Below are 15,123 nucleotides of genomic sequence, written 5' to 3'. Positions count from 1 at the left end.
CAAAATTACACAGAAGAACTATACAAGACAAGCTTAACGTCCCTGATAACCACAATGGGGTGGTCACTGACCTCGAGCCAGACATCCTGGAATGTGAAGTCAAATGGGTCATAGGAATCCGAGCAACAACAAAGCTAGTGGAGGTGACAGTAACCGAGCTGAGCTATTCAAAATCTTAAAAGACGATGCAGTAAAAGTTATACACTCTTATTTGCCAGCAAATTTGGAAAACTCAACAGTAGCCACAGGATTGACAAGATCAGTTTACATTCCAATTAAACTACTTCACTATTGCACTCATTTCATATGCTAGTAAAGTTATGTTCAAAATCCTACAAGCTAGGCTCCAGCAGTATGTGGATTGAGAACTACCAGAAATACAGGCAGGATTTCGAAGAGGCAGAGGAACTAGAGATCAAATTGCCAACATACACTGGATCATAGAGAAAGATAGGGAGTTCCAGAAAAACATCTTCTGTTTCATTGACTATGCTAAAGCCTTTGATTGTGTGGATCACAACAAATTGTGATAGGAATACCAGATCATCTTATTTGTCTCTCGAGAAACCTATATGCGGGTCAAGAAGCAACGGTGAGAACTGGACACCAAACCACTGATTGGTTAAAAATTGGGAAAGCAGTTAGGCAAGACCCTATATTGTCGCCCTGCCTATTTAACTCATATGCAGAGCACATCATGAGAAAGGCAGGGCTGGATGAATCACAAGTTGGAATTTAAATTGCTGGAAGAAATATCAACAACCTCAGATATGCAGATGATACCATTCTAATGGCAGAAAGTGAAGAGGAACTAAAGAGCCTCTTGATACGGGTGAAGAAGGAGAATGCAAAAGTTGGCTTGAAACTCAACATTGAGAATTGAGGCCTTTGAACTATGATGCTGGAGAAGTCTCCTGCGAGTCCCTTGGACTGCAAGGCGATCAAACCGGTCAGTCCTAGAGGAGATCAACCCTGATTGCTCTTTAGAGGACCAGATCCTGAAGATGAAACACCACTTTGGCACCTAATGAGAAGGAAGGACTCACTGGAGAAGAACCTAATGCTGGGAATAATTGAGGGCAAAAGAAGAAAGGGATGACAGAGAATGAGGTGGCTGGATAGAGTAACTGAAGCAGTCAGCATGAGCTTAAATGGATTCCAGGGGATGGTAGAGGACAGGAAAGAATGTTGTCCATGGGGTCGCGATGGGTCAGACACGACTTTGCAACTAACAACAATAATAATAGGTTAATCCCTAGTATTTAGGAGTACAGGTAATTCTCTGATTACAATCATTTAGTGTTACAATTGTTCATTCGTTCAGTAATCATTCAAAGTTAGGACAGCATTGAATGAGTAGTATTTATGATGGGTCCTTGTACTTTTGACCGATGCAGCATCCCCTCAGTTATGTGATCATCATCAGGGTGCCTAATCAGGATTATGAGGTTGCAGTGTGCCGGTCACAGAATTTTTATTTCTAACCTTCCTACAAGCAGGACAGCTGGCAGTCATGTGACATACTTTGTGACCATGTGGCTTAGTGACAGCACTAAGTAAGCCAAGGGCTACTTGTACATCTTCAAAGTGATATACGAGCTGAATTAAAGCTCCTCTCCAAGGGAGATAAGTGATTTAGAAATTGGAAATTAAATAAATAAACAACAAAATTGCCAGAAAGAAGAAGAAAAACAGCAAAAGCAGCATCTATTACCAATTTCCATTTGATAATAGAAAGTAGAGGCCAGCATACTACTGACGAAAGATCCTGAAGTTTGTAATGTGTTAGTAGCACCTTCTTAGTGTCCATTCAGTTTTTACTGAATGTTCAGTTTCACCCTTCTTAGGACACACAGACACAATCCGCGCTATAGCACTGTACATTCAGACACCTTATTTTTTTCTATTTGGCCTCCCCAGTCTCAAACCAATTCCTTTTATTTATTTATTTTTTTAAAAAATTGCTTTCTCCCCCTCCCCCCTTCCCAGCCATTTTGCTAAAAGCTAAAGCTTTATTATGTCTGCCTTCTGGTGCTTCTGTCTTACGTAACTTTAAGCGGGAATGCTGAATGTCCTTTATTGGAGACTGAGAATGAAGATGTCTGCTGTTACTTGGCCTAGATAAATGACGAGAGGGAAAGAATGCTAGACCTTCTGGCTGGCTGGTTGTCTGCCCCATACCTGTGGAAAACAGATTCCTTGCATGATCAAGCATTTTGATTGTGTGGCTTGAAAGGCTATCTACCCAGATGTACACTAACTGCCTGAGCTTAAGACTTGTAGAGAGGCTTTTACCTAAGAATATGTGATTTATATTTTCTGTGTTTTTACGGATACTAAGAGAGGAAAGGAGATGAGGAAAAATATCTGTACTGCTTGTTAATTATTTAAGAGATAGCGAGTGAGGAATGAAAAACAACTGGAGAGTGAACACTGAACAATAACAAGCAAGGAAGATATGATGCTCATCTGAAGTCTGAAGCAGTAAAGAATGTGTCATCATCTCCAATGCATCCACAGAGCAGGATAGCATTGCATTATTTGTGGGCAGAGTTAATTGCCGTATTTTTCAGACTATAAAACGCACCAAGATTTTGAAGAAGTAAGAAAAAACGTTTTTGCCTTCCCATAGCCCCAGCAGCACTCTGCAGGCTTCAGCAGGGCTGGGTTAAGGCAAAAATGCCCCCGTTTTTGTGAAAAACAGGTGGAAAATGGGCCGTTTTTCGCAAAAATGGAGGCATTTTTGTCTTACCCCAGCCCTGCTGAAGCCTGCAGAGTGGTGCTGGGGGCTGAGGGAAGGCAAAAACGCCTCAGGTTTTGCGAAAAATGGAGGTGTTTTTGCCTTACCCCACCCCTGCTGAAGCCTGCAGAGTGCTGAGGGAAGGCAAAACTGCCTCTGTTTTTCGCAAAAATGGGATGTGAGGGAGGGGCTTCAGGAGGCCAAAAAAGGCTGTATTTGGTGTATAAGACACACCAACATTTCCAGACTCTTTTAGTGGGAAAAAGGTGCATCATACTCCAAAAAACACGGTAGCTCCATCCTCATTTTAACTCTGTTGTTAAGTCATGTCTCGGCTTTCCATATCCTTAAGATCTAAAAGGATCTTAAGGATATGACTAGAAAATGGAGGGTTACTACTTAATTAGTTAACCCTTGCATTTCTTGCCATATTAAAACCTCACTTGACACAGAGAATGGTCTGGGTGGAAATATATTACTGAGACTACTAATAGGACTTCTGTTGAAGAAAGCCTTCCATTGACTCAGAAAATCTCTATAATTTTCCAGTAAAGTAGAGGGAGGGGTCACGCGAGGGTTAACACAGCCTGATTGGTCCATTAGACTGAGAGAAAACTTCTTAGCCTTTGGCTTCTCCTGTTGGTTCCCAGTTTCTTCTCAGTCTGGTCCAAAGACACTGTATTTGGTTCCTAGTGAGATCGTAAGTGATCAACTTAATTTTTATTCAGTGAAATTTGACTAATTGGATATTTCAAAATTACTAAAAGATATAGTGATAGTTGCGCCCAGTAGGACAGCCTGTTCCTGTCCTCAGCAGGCTGGGAGAGCCCCGTGGGGCCGTTCCTTTCTGCTCCCTCCCTGCGGGCTAATCGCTCCGGACTGATTCCTGGGGTCTCGGGCGTGCCGGGCGATTCTGCAGCTTGCGAACCTCCCCCAACCGCCCGCTACGAAGAAATCAGGCAAGCTAGCGACAGAGCCGCAGCGCCATTGAATTTCGGCGCGAAAACGGGCAGACCTCTTGCCTTTGGACCGCGCTTTCCTCTACTGTGCGGGCGACTGCCGCGGCAGCGGCACGTTCCCTGTTATTAAGAAATTTGAGGCTTAAATAAGAGACTGGGGAGGCTTTGAGCGGCGCGCTATTGAGAGCGACCGCCGGAAGATAATTTTAATGGGCGAAGCCGGCGGCCATTTTGTCCACGTGGATCGGGCCTACAGCAGACGCGTGGCCTGAAGCAGAGCGGTCAAAGCTACCGAGGAAGAGGCCTAAGCTGAGCGGTTACACCAGCGCAGGGCCGGGCCCATCCATACCTATCCTCTTCCAGAAGCACGTGAGTGGGGCGATGGCGAGATCGGAGGCCCCACAGGCCACTCCTCCCCAGACCCAGGAGGACAAAGCAGGCCCCACAGCCCCGCCTAGGCCTCGAGTTTCCAGGCCTTCTGCAGAGGACAGGCCCTCCAGAGCTCTGCAACGAGATGAGCTCAGACGTTCCAGGGCGATAGAGAGAGCCATTGAGAGGGCCGAGAAGAAACAGGCCCAGGCTCCCAGGCCTAGATCCAGGTCCCCTCGGGCTGAGGCCAATTGTCCTTCTCCATTGCTTAACAGAGGTTTCAGCCCTTCTTCCCCCTCTGCTTCCCCATCCAGGTCAGACAGAAGTGGGGGGCGGGGAGACTCTCCCTCTCCTAATTCCCCTGAGGCTAGAAGGGCAGTTAGGGAAGATCCATTGGAGGGCACTTCTCATACCCTTTCTCGTGACAGGAGGCCCAGTAGGCGTTCGGTTCCACAGGACTATGACTCTGAGTATGACGGGGAGGATCTAGAACATCTTCCAGAAAACCTAAAACGTTTGATATTTGCAGCCATCTCCAAGGGTATCGCCCAAAGAGATAGGTTTCCCCATCATAGCAAGGTCACCCCTTTCAGCAGGTCTAGATCTAGGGCCTCCTCGCCTTCTCATGAGTGAGATCTCTTCCAGGGGGGAGGCTCAACGTCAGGATGATTGGGGTTTCTCTGAAGACGAGGATGCAGCCCCTGATCCTCCTCCTTCGTCTAACCTTTTTCTCCCGGCTATGTTCAAGCCCTTGCTCCGAAAGGCTAGGAGAACCACCAAGGTAGGGACTGGGGACCCCACGGTTCCGCCTCCCAGGGACCCGGACATGGCCATGTTTTCAAACACGGCTACCAATAAGGAGGAAATTTCAGCTCATCCTCTCTTTTTAGAGGTGGCCACTAGTCAGTGGGCTCGCCCCTCCAACTTCTCTCCCCCAGGCAGCAATGACTGTCGAGCCTATAACATGGAGAAGTCCTTTGTACAGGCTTTACAACTTCCGATTATAGATCAACCTATAGCTGCCTTGGTCTCCTCTTCCCCTGTGGTCTCGGGGGATGCAGCAGACAAACTAAAACCGGAGGATAAGAGGGCGGAGCTGACTGCGAAAAAATTACAAGGCATCCGCCTGGGCGGTGCAGGCAGCAGCCGCAGCCTCGTATTTTAACCGCACAACGGTGATGTGGCTCCGCCAACTCCGCCATCTCAATGGTAGCCTCCAAATACATCTAAATTACACTGATTTTCTAGATGTATTTCAGCTATGATTTTATGCAAGATAATGTTACTGAACTGTGTCGATTATCTTAATAGATGATCTCTCTCTGTAGAACTAGAAAGAGTTGACTGTGGCCATAATATATTCCTGAGCCTTTCAACAACTTTCTGTACCATCAGCCATGATAATGAGTACAGTCATGAATGTGTGGGTGGATGGCTGTAAAAACAGAAATATTAAGTACCCAGCCTTTTGGATTTCCTTGTGGAATTGGACTTTGCCATTGTTTTACAGGTTTGTATTTTTTTTGTGATGTCCCACAGAATTTTCTTATGCTATTCAGGATTGATTATTGGAACACCCTTTATGCTTGAAGACCATGTACTGTTACGTGTGAAATTTAGAGTGATGTAAGACACAGGAATCTTACAAAGCATAAAGGTCCTACACAATTTAATTCCTGAGAGCTCCCATCCCATTGCCAACCTGATGAGGCCATTAAAACCTTCAGGAGGCCTTTTTAAGGCTTCTCCTGTTCCTTCTGCCTGGCACACAGGAGAAGACCATCTGTATTTTCTCACGTGTATAGAACACACACCTTCATTAATGGCATTTTCTCAACAGTCTGCAAGTTCTTAGAAAATACACATCTATTTTGTTAGACCCTTAATTGTTAATTAATTTTTATACAAATTCAGTATCAATTTAATTTGTTGCTCTGCCTTAAATAATCACTGAATAAGAAAGTGGGGCATAAATAGTCAAATAAATAAATATGTTACACTGCATGCAATATCAGTATCTTGGCCAAAATATGCCTGCTTAAGCACTGGCTTTGGACTACAGTGGTCCTCTACTTACAACTATTTGTTTATTAACTGTTCAAAGTTACAATGGCATTGAAAAAAGGGACTTATTTTTCATACTTCGTGACCATTGTGACATCCCCTTGGTCATATGATTAAAATCCGGGTGCTTGGCAACTGTCGTGCAGGTCATGTGATCACTATTTGTAACCTTGGCAGCCAGCATTCTACAAGCAAAGTCAACGGGGGAAGCCAGATTTTCTTAACAACTGTATAATTCATTTAACGACTGTAATGATTCGTTTGACACAGCTGGCAAAAAAGTCATAAAATGGGTCAAAACTCACTTAACAATTGCCATGCTTAGCAATGAAAGTTTTGTGCTCAATTGCAGTTGTAAGTTGAGGGCTACCTATATACTATGTACGGTTTCATACCTTACATATTGAGTGTTTTCAAACCCTTAAGCAATTGGAGTGTTTTATAAAGCATCCTATAAAATTTAAGAAACTGAAATAATGGCTAATTAGCTTTCATTGAAACTAAAATTAGCTATATCCAAGTTTCAAATAACCTATATTTCATCTTTGAATTCAGGCACTTTCTGCAGTTTGAAGGAACATTTTTTATTTTTATTTTTGCACACAATTGCATTTTATGTATTTTATTTAATTTATACAGCCACCCATTTCACATATGTGATTGTGGGTGACTCGCAAGTAAAAACAATTAAAAAAAACAAATTAAAACAAATTAATCCAAAACATGATGCTATGCTATGATGCCATCTTTCATTTTTGTAAAAAATAACATTTGTGTAAATACCTCCAATTATTCAAAGTGGTTTTAAAATACATACAGTAGTTATTTTTCTTCAAAAATGATGTCAGATATCAATGCACAAAACACACAGTGAATGTCCATAAGAGATTTCTTTGTATTATGATACATATTGGTGCATTTGTCAAGAATGGTAAATATTTTGTACTTAATGGCTGTCCTCATTTTTTATTACTACTTGAAGGCCCCGAGGATGGGTTCTGTTGGCAGAGCATTCTGTTGAACGCTCTACATTCAATTCTTTGAAGGCTTAGCATCTATGCAGTTTTCTTTGCTGATTGGGAAGGTGTGAGAAATTGTACTACCAATATTCTGTTATTTTATGCTGGATTTCAGAGAAAGGGATCTAGAGGCCAGAAAATCATAGCTTGAAATTCACACTTTGTCTACTGTTTGTTCAGTATTGTTCCTTTTAATTGGTAGCTACTCTTTATTATCCCAGGCACTACCACCAGAGATTCTATAATTAGGGATGTCTAGATTAAACTAAACTATGAATCAAAACTAATCATGTTACTGGAACTTGTTTTTTATGTGCTGCAGAGAGTGTGAAGCAGTTTTGAGAGAAAATATTAGTCTGCTTGTTGTATATTTTTGATCTGGGAATCTTTACAAAAGTTAGCTTGTCTTTATGTCAAGAATAATACTTGAACTTCATATTATTTTCTATGGTTTTTCTGTAAGTAGTATCTAAATATGAGCCAGTTATATTACATTGTGCTACAGACCATACTTAAAGAAGTGACACAAATGCAAAAAATAGATATGCTCTTGGATCTACCTAGTCAGTTGTGTTGATTTGTTCACACGCTATTGTCACAATTGTTTTATTGGCTTAATGTTAATGTTTGCAAAATTTAGTATTTCCAGCCACAAAGTACTGCTCATCCCTATTTGTTCTTCCTTCCCATCCTTTTTTAGATATTCTATTTTCCACCACCTTATTCTATTCTACTTATTTATTATCTAATTCTACTGACCCAATTATTTTATTTGTTTCTCTATTTTCTTTTTTCTTTGTTAAAAATCTACCATAACATTGTTTACTTTAGCTGCTGTCAGTAAACTGTTGATAAGAATATTGCAAATTAAATGACCAACATTTTGAGTGAAAACTGAAAAAAATATTTTCATAATTAATAATAATTCAACATAATGTAATAAAATACAGTCATAATGTAATGTTACCCAATTATTTCCCAAGTAGGTAAAGGCACTGGTTTTCTCCCCTTCATATTAGCTGTTGTTTAAGCTTTTTTTTAGCTATAATGAAGAGAATTCACTTCAAAATATGTCTGCTGAGTTTTTCATTCGGTAAAATGGACATTATTGCTAGTGTTTCCATGTTCTGTTGGATCATTCTCTTTTGCTAAATGTCACCCAATATTATTATGTACAGTCCTTTTGATGGCAGACTAATGCTTCATTCTGATTCACTCCTGCAGGCATTAATGCTACTTCCTATCAGAAGTCATAAGATTAAGAAACTACAGAAAAGGAAGTTGCATGAATAGAACGGCTCCAGGAATTCATTGCCTTCAACAGCTACAAAGGGGTAGGTGTCTGATTTTTATACATATGAGTCTGAATTCAGGTTCTTATTGAGATAGATACTTGATAAGGTAGAGATCAGTGATCCAGGAGGATGATTTCTAAAAGAAAATTGTGAGTATTGTTGAGTCTGTGATCCATGAACTGAAACCTGGTACATTTTGCACATTATCAAATGAACATCTTTGTAGTATAATTACATATTGATTTTACTCACAGTATCACTCATTTCCCTATCTCCACTTCCAGTATTAACTGGTCACTGAGCCATTGAAATATTTCTTACAGAAATGTGAAAAAGAAAAATCCCCTTTGGTGTCCCTTTTAAAGGGAAAAAGTAGTCAACATTACAAAGGTAAACAGTGATACCTTCCTTCTCCCATTTTCTCATCTTTAATTTTTTTGCCATATCATTTGAGGCTTTGTAGTTTTAACTATTTTTTTGGGTTCAGGGATACAGTATACGAGATTTAACTAAACCCTCCTTTGCCTGATCTTTCCACCCCTTTAAAGCAGTGAAATTAGATGTCAAGAGAATACATTTTTTTGCTGTTCTGCACATTGAGAGCAATATAATCATGCCAGCAAGAGCCAGACAAAGGAAAGACTGCCTACAGAAATTGCTTGCAACATCGGGGGAGTAGGGAGAGAAACACATACTGACTGCAATGACATTCACATAACTGAGAGATGCTGCAAGGGTCATAAATAGCCATAAGGTTATTTTTTCAGTATTATACTTTGAAATGAATGGTTGATAAATGAAGGCTATCTGTATTTGGAGCAGTATTCAAAATATTTATGGATATTTGAAGATTTGGAGCAATATTCAAATATTTATGTGCTATGGTTTTGGAGAAACCAATTCATTCTTGTCAAAAGGAATGATGTAGAGAGGTAGTCCTTCTAACTCTATCAGAATAATGGTGCATGCAGCAGTTGAGCTCTACCTATTTCTCCATAGTGAGGGAAGGAGTATCCAGGATGGGTTGACTTCGTTCTCTCATTGATTGATTGCCACGCCCCTATTGCCAGGTAATCCCCAGTTATCGACTCAATTCCTCAACTGAACAGTATTGTCATCCTATGTTCCGGCAACCTTGCTATCACGATTAATACAAGCCCTGCTCTGCTTCCAATTGCGTGAGTACCTGACTAGCCTCAGAAGGCCAGACAGGGCAACAAGGCTCAGCACGCTGCACCGGCTGGTCTCCTTTTAAAAAAAAACCCACGAGCAAGGGGAAGCCTTGATTCAGCGCAGAAGCACTCCACTGCTACCCTCAGGGATCGAGCGACAAACCGCCACGTTTTGCCGCAACAGCCAGAGAGGAAGCAAGCGGCCAGAAAAGCGCACAGCAAGCAGAGTGGGGAAAAGCCATAGGCGAGAGCGGAAGGCGCGTGGTAGCTCTCAGTAGCACAAGCTGCTTTTCAAACCTCCGAACAGAATGGCCATTCGTATTTTGCCGCGCAGCACCATTTTAAGAAGGGATGGAATCCCCATGTGGCCCTAGATGGCAGCCTCCTGCAGCTCGGAGGACACAGGCAGGAATCAAGCCCTCACTACTACAGCCAGCAGTCCCACCGGAGGGGCAGAAGAGCCCCCAATCAGATCAGAGCTTACCCCTGAAGGTCCATCCAAGGGTGGGGGGCAGCAAGGCTAAGAGCAAAACGAAGCACACCTCCTCTGAGGCAGCTAAAGGGGCAAGCTCTGGCTCCAAGCTCTCAAACCTGGCTCTAAATACGAACGGTAGAGGCATAAGGCTCTAGAGCGTATCTGCCATAAGACCAACAGCAAGAAAGTTCCCCCTGGAGCAACGGGAGAGACGGCTTCCGGTAGCCGAAGGCGACGGACGTGTGCGTCCTCTTTTCACTGTTTTGGTGTGCTCCCCTGAAGTCTAGGGGGAGCACAGGGTGCCTTGGAGGGGCACCCTGCCGTAGGGGCAGCTTGCTGGGACCCCCTAGAATGTCGGGGGCACGGGCGGGTCTCCAGCTTTGCCCCAGGAGCTGGAAAGCGTAGGGGATGCGCGGAATGCCACCGTGCGCTTTCCTCGAGCAGAGCCTGGAAGGAAATGACCAATTTGAAAGATACAGCTGAAGTGCGGTGAGGTGAGGGGTCTCCCCAGGTCCTTTACTGTTTTATTCTATTGACTGATCTGCAGGTTTTTTTTTTTTTTTTAGACTTTGTTTCAACCTTTGGAGGAGTTAAGATTGGAGGGGGGGGGAAATTTCCACCCCTCCTTGGAAAAGCGGCACTCTCCCTTTTATGGGAGAGAGAGAGAAAGTTTAAAATCTACTTTCACTTCCCTTAAATAATGGGAAAAAAATTTCTTTCTTGACTACAACTGCGAGAGAAAGGATGGTTGAACTGATTCTTCTCTAAACTATGTGTGGGAAGTTTGATCTTGTTGTTTCCTGACCACCTGTACTGGCTGAGCCAAGATGGCCAACTTCCTCTTTCTTCTTTGTTTTTATGAATGAAACTCCTCCCTTGGAAAACTTTATGGCTTTGAACTAATTTCCACCCCAGAGATCTCCAGGAGCCTCTTCAAATACGCTTTTTCCCTGGATTTGGAATATCTTGACCCACCTATCTGTTCTAGTTTTGTACCAGAGGATTTATTCCCTTTTGGATTTGCTTGCCTGGTGATCTCTACCGGCTGTGCTCTCCCACAGACACCATTTCTTCCACATCAAGCCCGATTGCTCACCAATCACAGCTGGGATCTTTTTTACAACCTAAAGCTGAAGAGAGTGCAAAGGACTTGTCTATTCACCAGATGCTTCAATCTATCTTAAAGGGACAGGATGAAATGAAAAAACAACTGCAAGACTTAAACGATCAGCTCAGAGAGATGAAACAACAAATCATACAGAATGAACAGAGGATAGGTGTACTGGAGGAGGGTGCGGTTGGGATGAGAGACGAGGTGAAGACAATCCAAAGGGGGAATGTAGAATTTGAAAATCACATGATAAAAATGGAATTTGAAAGGATGTCTTTTTTCCTTAGGTTCCAAAATTTGCCAGAAGTTGAGAACGAAGATCTTAAAGAGATTATGACCACAATACTAGCAGAATACATTAATAGAGATAAACAACAGCTCTGGTGGGATATTGACCTGATTTATAGGAGGTCAATATCCCACCCAATTTATAGGATTAATTTAGCCTATGCAAGAACGCGTAATGTTCCAAGGGAAGTTCGTGTCAAATTTCTTAGAAAGACCACAAGAGATGAGGTTCTGGGAGCTCAAAGGGGAGGACCACTAAAATACAAGGATAAAGAAATAACCATTCTTAAACAGATCCCAAAGAAAGTAAGAGATAAGAAGAGTGTGTTTTGTGCATTGATATCTGACATCATTTTTGAAGAAAAATAACTACTGTATGTATTTTAAAACCACTTTGAATTTTCCTTCTTAGCAAAAAAATTATATAATAATGGGGTCTGGTTTAGGTGGCTGTTACCAGAAGGCATGTTGATTTTCTGGGAGGGCAGTAGAATTAGAATCAACACAGTTATGGAAGCGGAGGCTTTCGCTAAAAAACACAGTGCTCTCTTAGGCGAAATGGGGGATGTTACACAAGAAACAAGGGAGGGAGGGGCTGAGGCTCTGCCAGTGGACGGGAGGGAGGATGCAGCAACTAGAAGACTCAGATCACAGAAGTGATTTGAAACATTATTGCAATTGTTGTTATAATGTACCTTTATGGAAGTGATACAAAATAAGATGATTGAAACATACTGATGATCTAGTGTTAAACTTAAAACTGCTAATACTTATGCAAATGTTGATATTTTTTATTGTTGTCTGTAAAAGTTGTGAGACTTGGGGGGGCTTCTCCCCACCGTACGATGTAGCTGTCAAAATGTTCTATAACCTTTTAACCCCTTTTCCCTGTAAAATTTGTAAAATCAATAAAATTTGGACAACTAAAAAAAAAGTTTTTCCCTGGCCTGGAGCCTGATGAGATTACAGAGGAGGATCCCTCCTTACAAGTGAGGATTCCAATTGATACCTCAGGCATCTGGGGCTCTGCCCAGGGATGGCAATCACCCTCACGCACTACCAACATCGGGGCCTCTCCTCACCACGGGACATTATCCACAAGCCTTCCCTCTACCTCTACAGGCATGGGGGCGGGGCAACCACCCACCACAGGGGTGCCAAATTTCCAGGACATGATGATGCGGGCCTTCCAACAGTGCATCAATCAATCAATCAATTTAAATTTATTAGCCGCTCCCTTTCCGAATAGGACTCGGGGCGGCGTACAATGGAGTAAAAAACATATAACATTTACATAAATCCATGACATACATAAGTACAAAGACACACATGTTCGGAGGAGGTTAACAAATACAATACATAGACAATTAAAAACCATTAAAATACCCTAATTATAAAACCCCATGTACAATCCAAATTCAAAATGTTAAAAACAGACAGTCAGGAGGGGTACGAGAAAATTACGGTTGAGCCAGGCCAGATAGTTGGAAGAGGTGGGTCTTCAGTTGTACACGGAAGGAGCGGAGATCGGAAGTAATCCTGATGTCCCGGGGGAGGTCATTCCACAGGGCTGGGCCCATCACAGAGAAGGCTCTGCTCCTGGGTGTCGCCCCCCGGCACTGTTTGGCGGTCGGCACCCGGAGAAGTCCCTCTCTGTGAGAGCGGATTGGTCGTAGGGATGTGTGGGGCAGGATGCGATCCTGCATGTAACTAGGCCCTGTGCCATGAAGCGCTTTAAAGATCATAATCAAGACCTTGAAACGCACTCGGTAGACCACAGGAAGCCAGTGCAGCTCGCGCAGGAGAGGTGTTACAGGGGAGAATCTAGTCCTCCCCATGATCACCCGCGCGGCCGCGTTCTGGACCAACTGTAGTCTCCGAGTGCATCTCAAAGGAAGCCCCATGTAGAGAGCATTGCAGTAGTCCAGGCGAGACGTCACCAGCGCATGGGTGACTGTGCGTAGGGCATCCCGGTCCAATAAGGGGCGCAATTGGCGCATCAGGCGAACCTGATGGAACGCCCCCCTTGCCACGGCTGTTACATGGTCATCCATGGACAGCCGGGCATCCAGGAGGACGCCCAAATTGCGCACCTGTTCCATAGGGGCTAATTGCACGCCCCCAATGGCCAGAGATGGAAGCACCTGGTTGAACCGGGGCGCCGGAAGCCACAGCCACTCCGTCTTGGAAGGGTTGAGTTTCAGTCGGTTGCCATCCATCCAGATCCGTACGGCCTCCAAACACCGGGACATCACTTCGATGGCCTCATTGGGGTGGTTTGGGGTGGAGATGTATAGCTGAGTGTCATCAGCATACAGATGATATCCCACCCCAAAACCACGGATGATCTCGCCCAGCGGTTTCATGTATGTGTTGAACAGGAGAGGCGAGAGTACCGAACCCTGTGGCACTCCACATGTGAGAGGCCTCCGGGTCGATCTCTGCTCCCCTGCCAACACACGTTGCGTCCGGTCAGTGAGGTAGGAGCCAAACCACCGTAAAACGGTGCCCCTGACTCCCAGCCCCTCCAGCCGGTGCAACAGGATACCATGGTCGATGGTATCGAAAGCCGCCGAGAGGTCTAATAGGACCAGGATAGAGGAACAACCCCTATCTCTGGCCCGCCAGAGATCATCCACCAATGCGACCAAGGCCGTCTCCGTGCTGTGCCCGGGTCGGAAGCCGGACTGGCGCGGGTCTAGATAATCATTTTCCTCCAGGTGGCGTGGGAACTGCTGTACCACCACACTCTCTACAACCTTCGCTAGAAAAGGAAGGTTGGAGACTGGACGGTAATTGACTAGGTCCGTCGGGTCCAGGGAAGACTTCTTGAGCAGGGGTCTCACCACCGCCTCTTTCAAGGCGGCTGGTAGAGACCCCTCACCCAACGAAGTGTTCACTAGGACCAGGAGCCAGTCACGTGTAACCTCCCAGGATGCCAGTACAAGCCAGGAGGGACACGGGTCCAATAAACATGTGGTGGGTCGCAGACGTCCACGCAACCTGTCCAAATCCTCGATGGCAACCGAATCAAACTCCTCCCAAAGCGGACCCTCAAGACTCGCCACAGGCGTCTCTACTGAACCACTGAAGGGGGCCCATCCCATCCGGATTTGAGCGACTTTGTCATGTAGATATTTCCCAAACTCCTCTGCTCTACCCTGTAAAGGGGCTTCCCGCAGCCTCTCAAACAAGAGGGAGCGAGTCACCCGAAACAAGGCGGCAGGGCGGTTATCTGCAGACGCAATAAGGGCGGCGCAATGTTGACGTTTGGCCGCTCTTAATGCCACAAGGTACGTCCTCAAGTAGGCTCGTGCCTGTGCTCGGTCAGATTCGGAACGAGAGGATCTCCAACGACTCTCTAGGCGTCTCCTTTGGCGTTTCATCACCCTTAGCTCCTCGGTAAACCAGGGAGCCAGGGTGGTTCGTCGCCGCAGGAGAGGCCGCAAAGGCGCCACCCGGTCCAGGGCCCTGGTAGTCGCACTATTCCATGCGTCTACCAGGTCCTCCACTCGGGGGCGGGTCAAATCCACAGGAGGTGGCCCAAGCTCCGTCTGGAACCTATCTGGTTCCAACAGGCGCTTGGGGCGGAACCATCTAATACCTTCCAGTTCCGCCTCCTCGCGGTGTG

At 44.5% G+C, this 15,123-nt stretch overlaps 1 protein-coding gene across 3 annotated transcripts in view; it reads left to right on the top strand.

Moving 5' to 3' along the window:
* The window catches only part of ADNP (activity dependent neuroprotector homeobox), a 69,320-nt gene that overhangs the window by 35,835 nt on the left and 18,362 nt on the right, over window positions 1–15,123 (top strand). For all 3 annotated transcript variants that reach the window (XM_081947035.1, XM_081947037.1, XM_081947036.1), the window contains exon 2: window positions 8,376–8,485. In XM_081947035.1, the coding sequence (XP_081803161.1) occupies window positions 8,437–8,485 (49 nt within the window). In that variant the 5' untranslated portion in view covers window positions 8,376–8,436. The remainder of the gene's footprint in view (window positions 1–8,375; window positions 8,486–15,123) is intronic.

This window comes from Natrix helvetica, assembly GCF_964273705.1.
Source record: "Natrix helvetica genome assembly, chromosome: 3".
NCBI lineage: Eukaryota > Metazoa > Chordata > Lepidosauria > Squamata > Natricidae > Natrix > Natrix helvetica.
Note: the sequence above shows the minus strand (reverse complement) of the source record. Positions and strands in the feature narration are given on the sequence as shown.